The sequence below is a fragment of the Malaclemys terrapin genome, chromosome 7, assembly GCF_027887155.1.
Source record: "Malaclemys terrapin pileata isolate rMalTer1 chromosome 7, rMalTer1.hap1, whole genome shotgun sequence".
NCBI lineage: Eukaryota > Metazoa > Chordata > Testudines > Emydidae > Malaclemys > Malaclemys terrapin.
Window position 1 is genome coordinate 101,265,739 of NC_071511.1, and position 15,399 is coordinate 101,281,137.

At 35.6% G+C, this 15,399-nt stretch overlaps 1 protein-coding gene across 1 annotated transcript in view; it reads right to left on the reverse strand.

The window, feature by feature from the left end:
• Positions 1 to 786: 786 nt before the first annotated feature.
• The window catches only part of PPP2R2D (protein phosphatase 2 regulatory subunit Bdelta), a 38,820-nt gene continuing 24,207 nt past the window's right edge, over positions 787 to 15,399 (reverse strand). The window contains exons 5-10 of the mRNA XM_054033966.1: positions 12,564 to 12,676; positions 8,352 to 8,529; positions 7,272 to 7,436; positions 5,503 to 5,672; positions 5,327 to 5,418; positions 787 to 2,935 (exon numbers count right to left, since the gene is read on the reverse strand). Of these exons, the coding sequence (XP_053889941.1) occupies positions 2,656 to 2,935; positions 5,327 to 5,418; positions 5,503 to 5,672; positions 7,272 to 7,436; positions 8,352 to 8,529; positions 12,564 to 12,676 (998 nt within the window). The 3' untranslated portion in view covers positions 787 to 2,655. The remainder of the gene's footprint in view (positions 2,936 to 5,326; positions 5,419 to 5,502; positions 5,673 to 7,271; positions 7,437 to 8,351; positions 8,530 to 12,563; positions 12,677 to 15,399) is intronic.

The following is a 15,399-nucleotide window of genomic DNA, read 5'->3' on the forward strand; positions in this document are numbered from 1 at the left end:
ACAAAAGGACAAGAAAAATTGTTTCCAAGTAAGATGCGCGTTGAAAGCTTTTCTTGAACCACCAGCTGTTTAACCAAAAAATTTTTTAAATTATTTTTTTATATGAAGTAGCCAAATAATACCTCTCTTACAAAATCCTTTAGTTTTCTCCTAATCCCACCTATGGTTTGGGGTTTGCTGGACGCTCTACAATGGCTCTATAATAAGCAGCCCAACTGCATTTACAGTCATCCTGTATGGTGAGATGTCCTTCCGAATTAAGGCTCTGACCTTACAAACACATAGTCCCGGTCTATACTAGAAAATGAGTTTGGTTTAACTACATTGGTCAAGGGTGGGAGAAATCCATACATCGGCTTGACACGACTCGGGTAAGTCCCTGTGTAAACAGCACTAGGTCGATGGAAGACTTTTTCCATCAACCTAGCTACTGCCTCTCGGAGAGGTGGATTACCTACACTCACAGGAGAACCCCTCATGTCGGCCGTACATAATGTCTACACTGAAGCACTACTGTACCACTGTAGCATTTTAAGTGTAGACAAGCCCTTACACGTTTAACTTTGCTCAGTGGAAAATTAATGGGACTACTCAAGTGAACCAAGTGAAGTGCATAAGAAGCATTTGCAGGAGATTCTACAGGCTTTTGCTAAATATACTTGGTCATTTCCCTTTCCTAAGAAGCATACTAATTTAATATGGAAGTCTACACTGAATTATATTGGGGGAACTCTGCTAGAATTTCAATTTCAGAAGCGAAAAAATTGTCAAAATACACAGAGCACGTTCAGGTAAACATTTAAAATTTATTAAACTTTTTGGTCAAAATAATTGAACAAGTATATACAATCCCATTGTATTAGCTCTATTATGTATTTTAAGAACAAGGTCAAATCTAATGCTTAAATGACCTAGTTCCACATTTCAAGATTTGCAAATAGTGTCACAACCAATATACAGTATAAGATTTTTATTTAAACTTTATTCGTAGAACCCCAAAAAGTTAGCTGTATTTACTAGCTTATTGTGAACAAGAGTGGCACTATGGACATTAATTGAGAGGGAAGGAACAGAGACATTTTTCTCTTGCATATCCATATCTGATTGAGTAATCATAATACACCTTCATTTTATTAAAAATGGAGTGTAAACCACACTTCTGTATTTCATCAGGGAAGCGCAAAGGGTCCAATTTTCAGAAGACGCCTCTGATTTTGCAGGCACATTTTATAGTCCTTACATATCTAGGTAATTTGATGCTATTAAAATGAGCCTGCAGTTATTTCAGGTACAATTTTACACCCACACCTGTTTTCGGTGAAAAACTGATGGATGAGTTTCAGGCTCTTTTGAAAAAGAGTACCAAGAATTATTCTTTAACCTCCTGTTGTCAACAGGAACAGACATTACCACAAATGCATTTCATATCAGTATGTAGCCTCCATATAACCTGATCTCATGGTGTCAATGGGTTACAATACATTAAAATTTGTTATATTGTGCTGCTGCTTGGCATAATAAGTTAATTTTTTTTAACTGCAATGTGAAATTCAATATACATATTATGCCAAATTTAAAATAAAGTATTTTTTTCCAAAACAAATGTACTAAACAGGTAAAAAAAAAAAAGTAATGCACATAAGGTATGTGTCTATGTCAAACATCTGAGAGACATCTATTAAATCGGATTTTGAATTGTTAAAACAGCAATTTAGTTGAACGTTTTAAGATTTTTTTTTTTCCTTCTATTCAAGGTGGTCTCTTTCTATTATGGCTCTAGATAACTTTATACCAACCTTTTCAATCTCCTACTTTTTATATAAAGTATGATGTAATTTTACATGAAACCAACACAACAAACTAATACAAATTTTGTGGAAACTAATTTCAGAGTTTGAAATATTTCATACTACATGAAACTGTTCATACCTGCCTGTCAAAAATCAATGTTCTGGGACAAACTTTTCAAATCTTCCCATCAGGTTATTTTTCACAACCTCAATACATGCGATAAAAAAATAAAAAGACTGAATACATACTGTCAGATTTAAAAACACTTTTTATAGTTTGTTATTTTTATTAAGTGGTTTACACCAGAAGGTGTGGTTATAGATACAGTTGGTGAGTAAATATACATGGAAGTCTGCCTACAAACCCAACTCAAGACCTACTTAAGTGCTCAGAGATAAAAACACCTAAGCCTAGATAAAAGGCCAGAGGAGGAATGTTTTACAGGCATAAAGCACAATATATGTTTTGAAAGGCCCAAATATTACAGCAGAGAAAGAGCGCAGAGACAGAAATTACATTTTTATGACAAGTTTTCTTCTTGGGTGTTAAATTTTTGGTCTATAAACTGGAAAGGAAGGCTCAGACTTAAATAAATACATTTGAATATTGGCCTTTATTGAGCACTGTCCATCAATTCTGCTTCTAGTGGGCTTTTTCTTGTTGAAAATTGCAACTCACATCCCCCCTCACTGAAGGCAGAACTACACCATGAACTCAAAACCAGGCAAGCTTCTCTCCTTTATCTATAAAGGGAAGTAAGTGCATCAAAGTTCTTTACTGGTAGGACAACAAGGCCTTCTCTTTTACAGAAACAACTGAGCTTAACTATGCAAGAAGACGACTTTGTCCTCAAATAAGCCATCTTTAGTTAATTTTGTCCTGGAATATATACAAGTTATTGGTGGCAGCTACAGCAATGATGTTCTCTGTGGGGTGCCATGCTGTATGAAGGATCTTCTTGTTGAAGTCCAGACTGTCAACACTTATCTCATCTTTCTTTCTCTTACCACCTGTACACACTTTGCGTGGCTTTAAGATGGCACGAGGTTTGCTACTTTCTCTTGATGCTTCTAATGTAATATCCCGTCGTGTGTTACGGTCAAACATCCTAAAGAAATTGTTGTAGGAGCCAGTCATGATAGCACTGTTTAAAACCAGAAGAAAGGGAAATATTTTACTTGGATTACTAGAGACCATAATACATTATTCCACTGTAGTGTGCCTCCAATTTATTTCTTCTGTGCACAAGAATGAATGACTGCCAGGACTCAAGTTTAAGACTAGAACCTTGCACTATATCCTTTTCCCTCTTACTTTATGTCCTTCCTCATTGCTACTCCTTTGATCCATCTTCCCACATTATTTTATACACCGCATTCACCACTGCCTCCTCTCCAGCTCTCTCCCCACCCACTTGCTATTCTACACATCCTCTCCCCTGTCTCTTCTCTTACAGACACAGACAAATCACTCATGACTTTTCCCTGCTCTAGCCCTCTGGACCAGCACAAGAGAAAGTGGCTGGTGAAGTAGCAGCACCCTCCCCCTCACAGCTGACAGCAGAACTGCCCCATTCTTACTCTAGTATTATCCCTTCTCTACCCCCTCTTCATCCTACAGCACTGGAAGCAGCCAGGGGGAAAGGTAGTCCTTGAGCAACCACCCAATTCCAGCTAGCAGTACCAGAAATGCAGGGCAGATCTCCTGCACTGCAGACACTTGGATGTGTATTTCAAAACTGCCTCCTGGAGCCCAAAGCCACTTCCCAGATACCAGTTATCTCTACCTTCCCCTGATGAGAACAAATTATAAAAGTTAATACAAATATCTACATCACAGTGAAAATTTAATAATTGAGAACAGTGTAAAATAAGCTGAGTTTAATATCAAAATACAAGGAACACTATACTGATTGGATTTTACTAGAGAGGGAAAGAACTTCTCTGGGGTGGAAATGGTGCCACATAATTTGTGTAACAAGGACAATATTAGAGCCTTAACTATAGAACAGGTTTGTTTATATATAACATTCTAAACCTATAATAGTTCTTTTGACTTTGAGAAATCAAAAAGGTAATGCAGGTAACCTTTCGCCTGAAAAATTCAGAAAATGATCAACTTTGTTGAAAGATATTTAACTCTTGTATTAGCAGAAATGTAACAGATTGACACTACTCCTTTCTGGAACTTGATACAAGCAGGGTAGGATTGCTAACATTCCAAGTGAGATTTTTGCTATGACCCTAATAAGCTCTCAGTCATGGTTACAGCTGCATCTCTGTCCTCTTTCTTATCTCACTGAGTGCACTCCTTCAGTTGTTAGGCTCATTCCTATATCCCAGGGTGGAATTTTGCAATGCTCCCTCTCCTTGACTGGGACTTAGGCTACAGTACCCTATCAAACATTTCTGCCCTGCAGATCTCCCTGTGTTTGGACATCAGGTTTTCCCCTTCAGGAATTTGTGACAAGGGGTCTATATTGACCAAACAGCCTTCTTAAAACAAAAGTATTGTTTTGCAGCAGAAACAAAGTGTGAGGGGAAAAAAGGATTTTAAAATAAATAAGTCTATAAGCATGTCTATCTTATTTAAGAGTCCTGTCATCCCATGATGTTGACATAGGCAGGGCTATGCTTCCTCAGAAACCTGGAGTGAGCTGTTATGCCAGAGTCTTATTTTACTCTGGTTCCTTATAAGTTCTACCTCCCCCTGAGAGCATGTTCCTATTTATATGGTTCTTTTGTTGTTTGGTATTTGGCGGGTCCTGGCCAAAATCAGTTTTGTAGACTGTTTGGAGGCTGAGGCAGAATCAAGCGAGCAGTGCTGCCATTGTCCCTTAACAACTCTCCAGTGTTTGCTGATAGGAAGCTCTCTTGAGCCATTCTTCTCCTTCCTGCCTGTATTTCAGACATACCTCTATTGAGCTAATATATCAATGTATTCATACAGTAAACACCCAATAATAGGGCAACATACAATATCAATAAGTTATCACAGCACAGCTCCAAACCACCACTCTCTTGTATAACACTTTTTATCCAGAAATTTTAAATGTTTCCATGGATCATATAACAAAACAAAAGCTAGAAGATGTAAAACTGCATTATACAGCTACCTCTGTTTCTACATGTATCGTTTACCTTCGCCAACAAACTTAAGGACAGAACCCAATAGAAAGGTTGGAAATAAAATTAAACAAAAACTGATCTTTCAAAATATTGAAAACCAGTTCTTTGTCTTATTTCAAAAACTTATAAAAAAAATGGTTTCAGGATAGTTTTAAAGTCGAAATCCAAAAAAGCTAGTTGTATGCAACCGCAGCAATAATTTATACTGAAATAGGGTTAATTGAGAGAAAGTTTACATTGCCTTTGCCACCTCTTTGAGGATGCCAAAGAAAATAATTTAAGACCCTAATCTTGCAAATTGCGTTCAAAAGGACTGTTCACACACTTAACATAAGCATATGTTTAAGTGTTTTCAGGATTGGGGACTAAATTTCTGAAATTAACCTTATTTCACAAGTTAACCTTACCTATCAGAACCATTCCAGCAGCACTCAAACTTGTCAAAGATGCAGTCATTTTCATACAGAGAACAAAGCTTGCTTCGAAGATATTCATGAACCTTAAAACATTTAAGGAAGTATTAGACAGATCTAAAAAAAGAAAAAGATAATATTTTTTAATTTTAAAAAAAGCAACACTTTACCTGATATGTCTCTACAGGCCTGTTTTCCATATTGAGATCCCACACTTTAACTGAAAGGTAGTCTCTTGTCATCATGTATCGACCACTGTGACTGAATTTTACATCAGATATTGAGGAAATAATTTCTGAAAAGAATGATCTGCTGCTAGGATCTTCAGGCTCTTCAAAAACTGTAAATAAAGATGTAAAGTAAAACTGAATCCAATACACCAAATTTTACAAATGGCAATGCTATTCAGTATTTACATATTTTAAAATCATGGTCCTGAATACTAAATCCTCCATTTAAAAAAATAAAAGAAAAAAAAAAGAGACCATAGCCCTGCTTAGTTTGGTGGGATTATTATTATTTTTTTTAACAAGGTGATCTTTCTTTAAAAAGGCACTAAATTCTCGTAGCTAGAATCACTAGCTATTAAGCTCCAATGGGTTCTCCCATTAGGACATATCAAGAAGCTGCAATTCCTGGAGTTTGAGAATGAATGTTAAGAGGCAGAAACTAACAAAAAAAAAAAAAACGTATATGAAGTTAAATTCAAAAGTCACTGTGTTCCTCTAGGACTACGGATTATTCTATAACTTTATCATAAAGTAAATCTAAATTTTTTTTAAATGCGAAACAGTAAGAGAAGTCAGCATCGCCAGTGTACATTTCTTTTACAGATCCCACATATTTTAGTGGTGCTGTAGGGAACATGGTTTATTTATAAGTGAATATAAATTGCACCACACAAAAATCTACTGAAAGAGCAAGTTTCTATTTACACTGAAATTGCAATGACGATCTTCGTCTGCTTTCTTGAAACATGCTTCTTGGTTAGGTTGAAAGTAATTTACTCTTAATTCTTCAAATCAATGACAATACGAATCATTCAACACCAAGGAAATATACCAAAGTCCTTTCTTACAAACCTTTTATAAAAACATTATAGACTATTGTACGTTTTACAAAGTAAAGGAAACTAACAAAAATATGACAAGTTAGATTGGCCATTGACATTTCCAACTATATAAGTTAAGTTGACTAAAAAGGAAATGCATCATACCATACTTGCCACAATGTTTAAGAATTTCCCTTCCCCAATAAAAAAAACCTCGTCTTTGCTACAGTATATGAGCTTACCTGAAAATATCAATGCAATTTAGGTCAACCCCAGGAAGTAGATATATATAAAACCATTACTACTGTAATACAACCAAGAAACAGGCTGTGTATAAAGATGGGCCCTATTCCTTATGGTGGAAATATAAAAGCTTTCCTCACCTATATGAGGCTGTGTGGCTCAGTGCTTCAAAAACACTGGCCTTTCACCTCTGGGAACTGGTTTCAAATCCAGCACTGATCATTATGAATAAAATTCTTTCCAATAGCTGTAAATGGTCACAAATGAAATGGGTTCTGGCAGCCTCAGCCCAGTTCCTAATGCACAAAGGTAGATGTCAATAAACTGCCCTGAACTGGCACTTGTTAAGCAGATACCTTTGAGAAGCACCAAGACTGAGTCTGGACAGAAGACAGGTCTCACTGGTGCCAAAAGCACTTGAGTCACATCGTCAATTGTCTCATGCTACACTTCTGCTTGCTGATGGCCTAGAACAAGACAATTAAAATGTTCCATTCTACAAAACTATGACTCCTTACCTTTGTAAGTTCTTTACCAATAAGCAGAATTTGACATTTTAATGTTTATATAAGTAGAATACCTACACCGTCTCTTGTTGTATATGACAAGTCTATAAAGCAAAAAGATATAATCTAAGTTACTTACATTTTGAATGCCTATCACAGAGGGCTGAAGAACGCATATCACAGAGTCGTATAGTTCCTTTGCTACTACTGTAGACAAACACATTACAATGATGTGGGTGAAACTCTGAGGCAGTAATCACTTCTGTTAGTTCCTCCATGTTAGCGGGCTTAATATCTACAATGTCTGAAAGTTTGTTGGTAAAGGTAACAAATAGCATTTCACATTTTTACTGTTTCTAAAATAAAATTTAAAAAATTATAAAGTTAATGATGATTCTGGTATATTTTTAGAAGCATAAGGTGAATTCCTCCCTTCTGCTTTGGGGACATTTACTCATTGTAAAAGGACAGGAGCAGCATAAAAATAATCCTGGGCTGGTCCTAGAATCTGTACCCTAAAAGCTAAAAAGATTTGTGTGGAAATTTTTTGCAGGATCTTACAAACTGAACACTGAATGGCCTTCGTTCCCCTTATGCCCTGAAACAACTTAATGGCTATTTTACATTTCTCTCACCTTTGCGTTTATTGAAGACATCTACGTTACTTGCCAAAATATCTCGGACCATTTTGGCCTGAGATAGGCAGCCTTAAGCCATAGCAAAAGGTCACTTTCAGTATTGTTTGCAAGGTATATCCATACTTGGTATGCAACATTTTAAGTTTTTACTTTATTTCAAGATTAACATCAGACTACACAGCTGACACTTTGAATACAACAGGAGATAGAACTCTCTAGCAAAATGGAATTCTTTATTTTAATTTACATATATTATCAATAAGCTCATTTAATGGAAGACTGACCCCACATTTAAGATATATGGTCCCAGCATTTCACCTCATCTTCACTTTCTACTCTGCAAAATTAAACTACCTAAACTCTACATATCTTCCTACTTGCAGCTTTCCATTTCAAAAACATGTTTCACTGTGAATTAGTGCATTTGAACTATTGTTTAATTATATGACTGGAGTTAAATGAAAGTATTTAGGGCACTTATGTTTAGTAAAACTGCAGATATAACAATAAAAATGTTTCTATTAATAGTCAAAACAGAGAAATTTATATATAATCATAGAATTCATACAGGAAAAGGATACTAAAACTTCTATCTGTGATTTCTAAATGCCATAGGTTAATTCTTAGGTCATCTGCAGAAAGGTATGTTTCATGATCACTATTTACTGAAATAGAGTTTATGTGATACGTGTGTGCATTTGCAAATATCCTTCGGGGACTTGCTTCTACCATTAGGTCCATGGGTTTCAATATTGGCACCTGCAAAGGGGAAGAGAAGATACAAAAACTGACTTTTCTTATATGTGGGGAAAAAGTTCACTGTAAAGATAAAAGAGCTAGTAATTTGCGATTCAAAAGTTTACATTAAAGATGAATTAATTCAGCTACTGTATACATAGTCATATTTGCTATTATGTAAAATAATAATGTAGACTACAGAAATCTGATTTTCTCTCTGTATAGGAACACAATTCACTTAGTTCTGGGGCACTTTTCAAATCCACTGGGCAAAAAAAATAATAAAACAGTTGCCCACCTTACTCTGACTTTCCGTATTAGCACTCACAAACCAGATCCCCGACTGTCATTTTTTTGCATTTCAAATATTTAAGGCTCTCGCATACTTCCCTATCTAGAGATAAGTACATGTTTATACTGAACGATTTGGAGATACTCAATTTGAAACTCTCACATTACAGAAGATATTTTCAGGTGTTACTTGTAAGATCTATAACAAAAATTATCTAAACAGGAGAGATCCAAGACTGTTTACTTTGAGCATCTGATAGAACTTGGTGCACTGGCTGCTTCTCCTCTAAAAATCAGTGAATCCCTTCTACACATCAACAAGGGAGCTGAAAAACCCTTAAAACAACATTTTAAAATGGAATGAAAAAACTATCTGAATGATGAACAAGTATATGGACTTTTAAAAGAAAGTTAATTTACAAATTAAATCAACTTGACCATGTCCTCATAACAATCTGATGCTCTTTTTACTGAACTATTGACAAATTATTTTTAACACACCGAGTGGAAAGCTAAGAGAATAGAAACAATTTAAAAAAAAAAAAAAAAAAAAAAAAAAAAGCTTAGATACAAGAGGTTTCTGGAGTTGCCACATATCTTGTTTATTATAAAAAAAAATTCCTCTTCTTGCCACTAATGATTAGTCACATTTTAGGTTAAAACGTAAGAAAAAAATATAAGTGATGAAGTGGAGTGCTAGGATGAGGTGGACTAAAAATAATATTTCAGGGTACATGAGTTTTATTATAAAAGAACAATCAAAATCCAGAACACTAGAATTAGTGTAATTAAGGAAAGGTTAAGCAAACTCTAAATTACAATTAATGCAGTTAAGTGTGAAATTCTCCTTTAACTCCTGGCTGCAAGGCTGCACAGAGGAACAGTGGGCACATGAGCCACACAGAAGGCTTCCACTCTCCATGCCCAGTGGAAAGACCCTCTGTGCCAGTTTCATAGACCAGTACTGAAGGAATGGGGATGTCTTTATGTGAATCCAGTAGGCCTAACACCCCAATTGCTACAAGTGCAATTCTGGAGTACCTGCTGTTTGGAGCGGAAGTCACTGTGTATCACATTGACAAAGATACATTCCCTGCATCTAGTTATTTAGGTTTTATGTGGGTGAAGCAAATTTCTTCTAAAATGCACAAGAAAGGGAGAAGTAAAATTCACTCAACGAAATCTAAAAGTAACTTTTGAGACTAGAATGTGAAAGTGAAATAGCATCAGGTGAACATATTAAGAGACCACCTGAATCATTCCTGGGTGATCGATTATGAAAACATACAAGTGTAAATATCACCAAATCTCAAATAAAAGGAACATATATTATTAATAAGTTACTGGTGAAACTGAACCCTGAACCACAAAGCTTTCTAGTAACCGTGCTATGCAAGTAGTTTTTACTACTTATAGCTACAGGACACTAAGAAAAATATTACCTACACAATCTTGCTTTGGAAAAGTGACTTGACCTATTATTGTAATTTGATGGGGTTATAACTAGCTTTAATAATACTGTGTTTTTATAGCCTCAGTAATAAAAAAAACCAACAACACATGACCAAAAGTAGAAAACCTTCTTGTTTCTGCTCTCAAAGACTTTTTAAACTATAGTAGAACCTCAGAGTTAAGAAAACACAGAATTACAAACACTGACCGGTCAACAACACACCTCATGTACGCAATCAGGCAGCAGCAGAGAGGAAAAAAAAAAAAAAAAAAAGCAAATACAGCACAGTACTGTGTTAAACTACTAAAAAAGGGAAAGCTTAAAAAAATTGCAAGGTAATGAAACTTTCTGTGCTTGTTTCATTTAAATTAAAATGGTTAAAAGCAGCATTTTTCTTCTTCATAGTAAAGTTTCAAAGTTGTGTTAAGTCAATGTTCAGTTGCAAACTTTTGAAAGAAAAACCATAATGTTTTGTTCAGAGTTACAAACAACTTCTATTCCTGACATGTTCGTAACTCTGAGGTGCCACTGTATTCGGTCTTGTCTTGACATAGCATTCAATCCATAGTCTTCCTGCAATGGCTTTATATATTAAAAAGGGTAAATCAGGATTAGGAATGGATCCAGTTCTTAGTTTATGATGGTGAAAGAGAAGAAAATGTTATCAATAACATTTCTTTGCATATTAAAAACTTTAAATCCACAAAAAGAACAGGAGTACTTGTGGCACCTTAGAGATTAAAATTTATCTGAGCAGAAGCTTTTGTGGGCTACAGCCCACTTCATCAGATGCATAGAATGGAACATACAGTAAGTAATACATATACATACAGAGAACATGAAAAGGTGGACGTAGCCATACCAACTGTAAGAGGCTAATTAATTAAGATGGGGTATTATCAGCAGGAGGGAAAAAAACTTTTGTAATGATAATCAAGATGGCTCATTTTAGACAGGTCACAAGAAGGTGTGAGGATACTTAACATGGGGAAATAGATTCAATATGTGTAATGACCCAGCCACTCCCAGTCTCTATTTAAACCCAAGTTAATGGTATTTAGTGTGCATATTAATTCAAGCTCAGCAGTTTCTCGTTGGAGTCTGTTTTTGAAGCTTTTCTGTTGCAAAATTGCCACCTTTAAGTCCCCATGTTAAGTATCCTCACACCTTCTTGTCAACTGTCTAAAATGAGCCATCTTGATGATCCTCCTGCTGATAATACCTCATCTTAATTAATTAGCCTCTTACAGTTGGTATGGTTACTTCCACCTTTTCATGTTCTCTGTATATATATATATATTTATTACTATATGTTCCATTCTATGCATCTGATGAAGTGGGTTGTAGCTCACAAAAGCTTATGCTCAAATAAATGTGTTAGTCTCTAAGGTGCCAAAAGTACTCCTGTTCTTTTTGCAGATACAGACTAACACGGCTGCTACTCTGAAACCTGTCATTAAATCCACAAGCACTAAATCAAAACCATTAGGAAAATATACTTTTTGATCTTTCCAGAGGTCAAATTTCAGAACAAGCTCCACTCAAATACAACATCAAATGTCTCTTGTAATGCATTCTTAAAACCATTAAATTTAGACCTAGATGACCAATGTGGCCTAACAGTTCGTTTTAATTAAAAAGTGAGCTGACCATTACAGAAAAATATTCTTTAAATTTAATTTTCCACCAATGTCAAAGATAACCACCCTATTTTAAGTGCAAATTTATGAATCCACACAAATGCTGCGAGATTGGTCACTAACATAACAGGGTATTCAGGGAGATAAGTAGAAGGGATACATTATTTGGGTTCAAAGATAGCTTAAGAGTCTTACGTTAAAAAACGATCATTCAAAAATTTTCTTCTATCTTAATTTTACTGTCTTCTATAAATTATTTAGATGAGTGAAAGGATACACCTAATGAAAAAAATTAACTTAATTTTAAACAGACTTTAAAACCCCTTTTTATATTTACAATAGCATTAAGATGTTCCAAGATGTCACTAAGAAGCCCATAACAGAATATTTTTGTCTGAAGCACTCTGGTCTTTAATCTTCCCAAATCATCAAGGCAGTGTTTTATGGGCCCATGAATTAATGAAACTTCAGTAATGTCTTTCATTTAATTCTGTATGTTTTGTATGATCCTGGAATACCCAATACAGTTTTGATGCCACATAATACAACCTGCAATACAAGACACAACTTAATAAGTGTATTACACCTCTTTTTAAATGTACTATGGTAAAGTTGTACATTCAAAAAGTAGATTTAACTAGAGCCAAAGGAAAAAAACAAAAAAAACATACTCGTAGTGCTGTGATTCTAAATGGATCCCGAAGTCGTCCATCTTCATCTTTCAAGTTATAACCTTCAGCTCTTTTATCCCTTTCACTTATTTTCCATAATTTAATAGTTTTATCTAAAAACAAAAATGCACATTCTTGAAATTGAAATTACAAAATTAAAGATGATTCAATAATTATAAAGTTATATGCCAGATTATGAACTCTCCCAGGCAGGGATTGTTTCTTCATCTGGGTTTCCTCTGTGCCTATTACAAAGAGGCCTCAATTCTGATTGTGGCCATTGAGCGCTACCATAGTATAAAATGATTAAAAACACAAACACTACATACTAGAATATTTTACTTTGTTTGAACTGCTTATGAAACCATTCAGAATTGTCCTTAAAGTTCCCTATTTTAACTAGTTATATAAAATTTCCAGACAAAATATAAAATTTAAATGGTGTTAAAGTTGAGAATACATATCAGTAATGTAGAGATTTGCAAGGATGTTCTTATTATGCCCCAAACAAGCAAGATAAACTGAGGAAGTTTGGAATTAAAACTGAAATGAAAAGAAATTCAAATATGTTACTGTATGGAAATGCATAGTTAAGGCCCTAATGCCTTAATTCTGCCCTGTAGCACCAGCATAAAATAATCATATAAAGGCACTGTAGTATTTGATATCCTGGATTAGATGAAATCCAGACAGACATTAGATTTTTCATATATTTTTCCTCATGGTGTCACTATAGGATAGAGTTAAGGTTTTCTGGGTGTTCTAACAGTGTATTTCCATTCTTTAACATGCTTGGATTTCTTTTAACTTCAACTTTGAATTTCCAGGAAACCGCTTTCTCAGCCATTCCCTGAAATCCTGGATTCCAATCTGAGGACTACAAAAGCCATGTTGGATTTATTATTCAAGGGGACAAAAAGCCATGACAAAGTTCCTAAATGACTGTAATTTTTCATATGTAGTCAATTTCCAAGACAAGCATCCTTGAAGGCTTCAGCCTCTTTCCTCCCTCCCTCCCACCGCCAAAAAAACAAATACACAAACTATGAGCTCTTCTTACAGCCAGCAAAACTAGGCCTCTCCTTCCACCTTCTGGAAAGAGAGAATAGTCCTTTGAACGTAGCTTTTAGCTCACCTGCTTTTTCGGGATGGTTCAAATATATTCTGTTGGAAAATCTACCTGTGAAAGAATCCTATTCTTCTTCAGGGTCACCAATCCCCATGATCCTTGTGCACATAAGGATACTGAACTATTAAGTCAGGAAAGCTCTTTTTCCACTACAGAAAGATGGAAGAATCAGCCTCCAGGGACAAAGTTAGAAAGGAATGTTACCCTGAGCACATAAGTGAGGTTGTGTAAGAAGATTTAAGGAGGAGCACTACACAGGGCGAACCACCTTGTTAAGGTCAGGAGCATCTTAGTTTGCTGGTTCAGACAAAGACTTAAACCCTAGGCTTCTGGAAACTAGCAGGTCATCTATGTGAAATAAGTTGTCCAAGGACAAGGCTGTGAGTTTTTCAATATATGATAGATTGAAAGCTCTGGCAAAAATATTCTGAGGACCACCAGCAAGGAGTATTAATGCAATGTGTCTTTTGACTGACTTGGTCCCACAAATTTCCATGTTAAAAGTTCTTCTCCAAGAAGGCATATGATTATTCAATTCCTGCCATGCTTACATCAGAACCAAGGTACTAATGGCTTCTGGGCTAAGTGGGGGTTCTGACTTTTGAGAGGGAAGAGGAGCAATGTAGGATCAGTGAAATTATGACACCATAAGCACTGGGTATACTTATATCTGTTGACACATCATAAATGGAGGGGCATTTCTCACAAGATCATCTCTACCAACTAAAGGAGAAGGAACACTGCACCTGGAGGAGACTGACTCCACAGAACACTCTGAGTGTAAGGAAAAACATTCAAAGCCCCTGACTCTATCCTAGCTAATCCTGAGGTAAAAACATGGGGGGCGGGGGGAGAGGGGAAATCAAGGTAAAATTTTAAGCAGAAGTCTAGCCTCTTTATCTGCTAAGACAAGGAAACAGCAGAGAAGCATGAATCATCCACTTTCCTTTAGAGGAAGAATGAGATCTTTAAGAAGTCTGCTATTTTCATTTGCTGTTAGGAAAATCTAATCCTCTGACTTAAGGAAGGATGTTTGAAAAAAAGTTTCTCCTCAAGAAATAAATATACACATATGAATATACAGTAAAAGGTTTGGGTAGCATGCACAATGTATTTGCATTTAGTAATTTGTTTTTGTTATTCCCCATCAAGCTAACAAAGAAATGTGCAGTTGAACCAGTGATCTCCTGAGGAGTGAGACTTCCTTTATATTTTAAAATTCCACAAAAAGTGTGACATACCCATTTGAATAGACCTTTCTTTCAGAAGGTGTTTATGCACTATTTTCATAAACAAAAAAGAGACTGATATACAATGTTGAAATGTACAGGGATTTGTTCTGCTGTTTCACAGCTGATGTCCCTGGTGTTCTGTTTAACAGGTGATCATGAAATAGTGGACGAGTCCTTGTGAAAGGTAATAGGGTATGGGTTGTCATCCTGGAGATCATGATCACCCTCCCCTTTGCCCTTCTTTTATGGGGTGGGGAGTCATGAAATTATGGGAAAAGAATCCAAAATTTATTTCTGTTGCAACGAGGTTAGATTACAGAAAAGTTGAAAACACATTGGATTAGAAAAATAAAGAATTCATTTATGGACAAAGGTATAACATAGAAAAGTGATGTAATTGGGAAAGTAGACTGTTTTAACCAAAGTCCATGTCAGGAAAGAAAAACAATTATTTTTAACTTTACAAATAGGAGGG